Genomic DNA, 6,000 nt, shown 5'->3' on the forward strand with positions numbered 1-6,000 from the left:
AGGCCCAGCCCCTACACAGGACACCGGTGGCTTTTGAGGGGGTGCCATTCTGCCACCACAGTCTCCGTTCTGAGAAGACCAGAACATCCCTAACCCTCTTTGCGGCCAAATACATTGGATTCAAAGGAGCCTTGTTTGCTGACAGTTTGTTGTCGTTGATCGTGAACGTTTACTAAGTGCTCGCTCTGGGGTCAGGAGCTAGGTAAGCACCTTATATTGGAAGGTATTCCTTCATTTCATCGATTCTGAGATGCATTTTTCAAAATTGGAGTGTATCCAGTATGGGGATCTCATCAGTGTCAGTCGGCAACCACAACCTCACCGTTGTCGTCGCCTGTGCAGGTTCACACTGAGCATGCTCTTCACGTTGTCCTCCTTGCTGTTGAGTAATGTGCGCTGGGGATACCACATGTGTTAAGTGTCCATGCTCTTTGAAGTGTCTTCAAAAATATAATCCTAGGATTTGGTGTTGAAAGGTTCTTTTATATACAGAAAGGTATGGAAGCCGAGCAGTGTGGTTAATTTTGGTATCAGCGAAGCAAAGGTTTGCCACTGAAGGAATGAACGTGAGGCTACATTTTTTTGCAGAGCAGCCACCGAGTGAGTGCTTTTTGGAACTAAGAGAGAAAGATAACCACTGGCAAACGAAGTTTTACTGGCATACTGAGTTTCGTGGAAAAGGACCGCCTGTCACACAACCAACAAGGCAAGTGAAGGAAGGGGAGACTGTCACAGGCCTCGGAATAAATGGAAGAAGTTGTAATGCAACGAAAGGCCTTGTGTGACCAATTCATGCAAAGCGCAGGACTAATCATTAAGGTGTGAACTGGTCAGAAACTTCCTGCTGACTCTGAACAGAAGTTGATTCACTTCCAGGGGCATGTGATTCAAAATAGGAAGAAAATGAAAACTAGAACCTAAGTCGAATGAGAAATACTAATGACACTGGATGTTCTTCAGTGTGCCCCTAATACCTCTAAATCCAAAAAAAAAAAAAAAAAAAAAAAAGGCCTAAAATGCTCTTTGAATATGTATATGTTTTAAGGGTACTAGTAGGGTTTGTTTTAACTCCATACGGTAAGACACACAGAGATGGAAATGACTGTCATGAAGGAAGAAGTCTGTTTTACCTACACGTCTCTAGAAATGGGGCAGGGCATATCAGGCCCCATGGGGAGGCAGCTGGGTCAATCGGGAGGTCGAGGAGCCAGGGGAAAATGTGGGTGAGAGCCTTTATTGTGGTTTCTACAACAGGCAAGGCAGGCTGAGAAGGCTTGGGATTGGCTAATCTGAATAATTTCGGTGAGCTCTGCGACATAGGGGCTGCCCCTAGTTGTCTGATACCTGGCTCTGAGGTGATTAGGGCAGCTGGATAGTGGCCCAGAGTGTGAGAGCACCATATAGGAGGTGGTTGGGGCGTTGGCTCCGGATTGGTTGGTGTGCGTCTAAAGGCACACTCCCAGGGAGTTGTTTGCTGTCTCTAGGAGTTAGCTGACCCTGGGAGGGGCAGTCCCTGTAAGGTCAGTGAGGTCCTAATAGGTCAAAGCATCAGAAAATAAAAGGTACGGTTAATACGGTACAAAATGTCCTAAGTACTAAGCGTCGTCATGGTACGATTATCTAGGTTCCTTTGTTAGTGCCGCATGGTTGGTAGCCCGCTTCCAGGATGTCCCGCAGTGATCCCGCCTCCTCGATTCATGCTCTTGGGTAGTTCCCTCCCACATTGTATCTGGGTTGGTCTGTGTGACCAAAACGACACAAGCAGAAATGTGAGTGTGTCACTTTCAAGCCTCGGTTTATAAACGGCATCTTGGGGCCAGGCTTCTGCATCCACTCTACCCCCCCCCCCCCCCCCGCTTCAACCACTCACTCTGGGGGAGACCAGCTGTCCTGTCGTGAGGACATTCGGACAGCCTTCCGGAGAGACCCGCTTGGCTTCTTGCTAATTAGCATGGGAGGGAGATACCTTGGAAGCGGGTCCTCCGGCCTCAGTCAAGCCTGCGGATGACTGCAGCCTCATGAGAAACCCTGAGCAAGAACCACCCAGCCAAGCCACTTCCAGATTCTTGACTCTCAGAAAGCCTGTGAGATAAATGTGGTTTTAAGCTGCTGAGTTTGGGGGGCAATTTGCTATGTAACAATATCTGATGAACACACATAAATAATGGCGTGTTTTGCAATATGGCACCTTATGTTTGAAAAAGGCCATATTACCCTCGTTTTATAAATAAGGAAACTAATCTCTGAGACGCTAAGTGATTTGCCCATCATTACTAGTTAATAGCAGGTAAAACTAATCCAGCCTGTGTCAGAATTCACTTAAATCCTGGATTTATAGAGATCTAAACTGGGGTTTCACTGATTACCAATAACATTCACAGGGAATTCTTACGTTTCAGCGCCTCTGTATCCACTCCCTCCCTTAGAGGGGGATGACCAATAAGGATATTTTTTATTAAGGTTGAAAATCCACATATTTCTCCCTCTTCACACGAGTTTATTGGTTGGCTTATTTGTTCATTTATGTATTAAAAATGTTTTGAGGACCTACTAAGTGCCAGGAACTAGGAATATAAGAATTCGTGTCATAGCCCCAACCGTTTCTGGTCTGAAAATGTTTCTGAATACAGCCGTACCTCAGAGATAGTGCCAGTTTGGTTCCCCAGCACTGCCGTAAAACGGATATCACAATAAAGCAAGTCAAATGACTGCTTTTGTTTCCCTGTGTGTATAAAAGCTGTATTTACACCATGCAATAGTCTGTTAAGTGTGCAGCAGCATTATGTCTAAAAAAAACAATGCACATACCTTAATTTTAAAAATGTCGCTAAAAAATGCTGCCACCTGAGCTTTCAGTGGGCTGTAATCTTTTTGCTGGTGGAGGGTCTTGCCTCAGTGTCGACGGTGCTGACTGGTGGCCGCTGAAGGTTGGGGTGGCTGTGGCAATTTCTCAAAATAAGACAACAGAGAAGTTTGCTGCATCAATGGACTCTTCTATCACAAACGATTTCTCTGTAGCTGGTGATGCCATTTGATGACTTTTTCCCACAGCAGAGCTTCTTTCAAAATTGGAGTCTTCTCAAAACCCGCCGCTGGGCTGTCAGCTGAGTGTAGGTAATATTCCAAATCCTTTGTTGTCATTTCAACAGTCTCCTCCGCCAGGAGGAGGCGCCGTCTCAGGGAACCGCTTTCTGTGCTCTTCCCAAGAAGCAACTCTTCATCTGTTACAGTTTGATCATGAGATTTCATCAATTCAATCCCATTTTCAGGCTCCGCTTCCTGTTCTCTTGCTGTTTCCACCACATCTGCAGTGACTTTTTCTCCTGAAGTCTTGAACCCCTCAAAGTCATCCAGGAGGGTTGGGATCAATTTCTTCCAAACTCCTGTTCATGTTGGTATTCTGACCTCTTCTCATGAGTCATGAATGTTCTTATTGGCATCCAGAATGGTGAAGCCTTTCCAGAAGGTTTTCAATTTACTTGCCCAGATCCGTCAGAGGAATCCCTATGTGTGGCAGCTGTAGCCTTACAAAATGTATTTCTTAAATAATAAGACCTGAAAGTTGAAATTATGTCTGGATCATGGGCTGCAGAATGGATGTTGTGTCAGTAGCTGTGTAAACAACATCAGTCTCGTACATCTCCATCAGAATTCTTGGGTGACCAGATGCATTGTCAACGAGCAGCAATATTTTGAAAGGAATCATTTTTTTTTTCTGAGCAGTAGGTCTCAACAGTGTTTGGGTTTGCAGTATTTCGTGTACCATGTTGTAAACAGAAGTACTGTCCGGACTTTGTTACATCACTGACAGAGCACAGGCAGAGTAGGTTGAGCATAATTCTTAAAGGCCCTAGGATTTTCAGAGTGGCACATGAGCACAGGCTTTCACTTGAAGCCAGCAGCTGCATTAGCCCCTACCAACAGAGTCAACCTGTCCTTTGAAGCCAGATGTTGACTTCTCTCCAGCTAAGAAAGTCCTAGATGGCATCTTCTTCTGATATAAGGCCGTTGCATCCACACTGAAAATCTGTTGTTTGGTGGAGCCACCTTCATTAACGATCACAGCTGGAGCTTCTGGAGAACTTGCTGGAGCTTCTACATCAGCACTCGCTGCTTCACCTTGTAGTTTCATGTTATGGAGAAGGTGTCTTGTCTTCCCTTAAACCTTACGAACCAACCTCTGCTGGCTTCCAACCTGTCTTCTGTGGCTTCCCTACCTCTCTCAGCCTTCACGGAAGTGAAGAGAGTGAGGGCCTTGCTCTGGATTAGGCTTTGCCCCCAGGGAAGGTTGTGGCTGGTTGGATCTTCTCTGCAGGCCATGAAGACTTTCTCCTTGTCAGCAGTGAGGCTGTTTCTCTTATGTGTGTGTTCACTGGGGTAGCACTTTTAATGTCCTTCAAGAATTTTTCCTTTACATTCACAACTTGCCTAACTGTTTGGGGCAAGAGGCGTAGCTTTTGGCTTCTCTCAGCTTTCAATATGCCTTCCTCACTGAGGTTAATCATTTCCACCTTCTGATTTCAAGTGAGAGATGTGTGACTCTTCCTTTCACGCAGACACTTAGAGGCCACCGTAGGGTTACTAATTGGCCTCATTTCAATATTGTTGTGTTTCAGGGATCAGGGAGAGTGAGAAAGAGGGGGACAACTGGTTGGTGGAGCAGTCAGAACACACGACAAAACAATTATGTAACATCAAAGAGCACTCATCACAGATTGCCACAACAAATATAATAACAATGGAAAAGTTTGGAATACTGCAAGAATTACCAAAACGTGACACGGAGACTCAGAGTGAGCAAAGTGTTACTGGAACAATGGAGCCGACAAGCTTGTAGACATGAGGTTGCCGTGTAAAATCTGCGGTGTCTGAGAGATCCCGTAAAATGAGGGGTGTCGTCGTGCCATCAGGGAAGCTTCCAGATAACCAGTGTCTGAATGCGGAGGTGGGAGGAAGGAGCCGAGGGGTGGGTTGTTGTGCGGTGGGAGCCCGGGCTTCTCTGTGTCCTGTTTTATTAACTCTGATGATGGAGTTCCGTCCCCCCCAGGGAGCACTTACAGTTCCGTCCCCCCCCCCCAGGGAGCACTTACAGTTCCGTCCCCCCCCCCCCCCAGGGAGCACTTACAGATCCACAGGACAGCTGCCTGAAACTGCCGCCTGGCCCTGCCAGCGGAAGCCGAGTTCCCAGGCCCCATGCTGTGCGTCCCATTCATCGTCCTGAGACCAGAGAGAGATCTCCTGGTCTTCAACTACTGTGTGTCTTCCAAAGTTAGTATTAATTTCCCAGGATTAGGAGAGGAGACTGTCACTTCGCTTTAATTAATTGTTGAAAGAACAGAGAGGGGTCTATATTTCTAAAAGGAAAATTTAAAAAACGGAGGGAATGGAAATATTCTGAATGGGGGAACCCAGAAGTAAAATAAAGGTGGTTTTCAAACTCAGTTTCTTCTCCCTCATCTTTAAAGGGTTTTTTGGGGGGCGGGGGGACATGTGTTATGAGGTTTGAAGTCTGTCCTTAAGGAGGGATATGTTATTGAAAATAAATTGCCTTTAGATTGTTTTTCACAGTCAGTTTATTTTATTTTATTTTTATTTTAGAGAAGAGAGCGTGAATGGGGGAGACGGGCAGAGGGAGAGAGAGAATCTTAAGCAGGTTCCACTCTTAGTGTGGAGCCCAATGTGGAACCTGGTCTCACAAACCATGAGATTGTGACCTGAGCCAAAATCAAGAGTCAGACACACAACCGACTGACTACCCAGGCACCCCTTCCACAGTCAGTTATTTTTAAAGAAATGTTTTAATGTCATTTTGGTTAAAATTTTTAAGAATATAGCTTATCTGAAAAGTGATTATCAACTCAGGGTAGGCTACAGGTAAAATTGAGGTCGTGGGCATGTTAGAATCTTGACAGAAATTTTGAAAAAATTAGTTGAGATTTTTATTGGGAGAATGAAAAAGTGTGTACGTTTTCACATTACAAATTGCAGAAAGTTTAAAAA

The 6,000-nt window shown here is 45.4% G+C and overlaps 1 protein-coding gene across 3 annotated transcripts in view; it reads left to right on the forward strand.

Annotated features, from left to right (window-relative positions):
• Positions 1-5,385, forward strand: part of DET1 (DET1 partner of COP1 E3 ubiquitin ligase) — a 37,021-nt gene extending 31,636 nt beyond the window's left edge. Inside the window, exon 5 of one of the 3 annotated variants that reach the window (XM_047863900.1) lies at positions 4,617-5,385. In XM_047863900.1, the coding sequence (XP_047719856.1) occupies positions 4,617-4,632 (16 nt within the window). In that variant the 3' untranslated portion in view covers positions 4,633-5,385. Of the gene's footprint in view, positions 1-588; positions 4,588-4,616 lie in introns of those variants that run through there. The other 2 variants (XM_047863899.1, XM_047863898.1) reach the window with 2 other exon arrangements.
• The last annotated feature ends 615 nt before the right edge of the window (positions 5,386-6,000 follow it).

This window comes from Prionailurus viverrinus, chromosome B3 (assembly GCF_022837055.1).
Source record: "Prionailurus viverrinus isolate Anna chromosome B3, UM_Priviv_1.0, whole genome shotgun sequence".
Classification (NCBI taxonomy): Eukaryota; Metazoa; Chordata; class Mammalia; order Carnivora; family Felidae; genus Prionailurus; species Prionailurus viverrinus.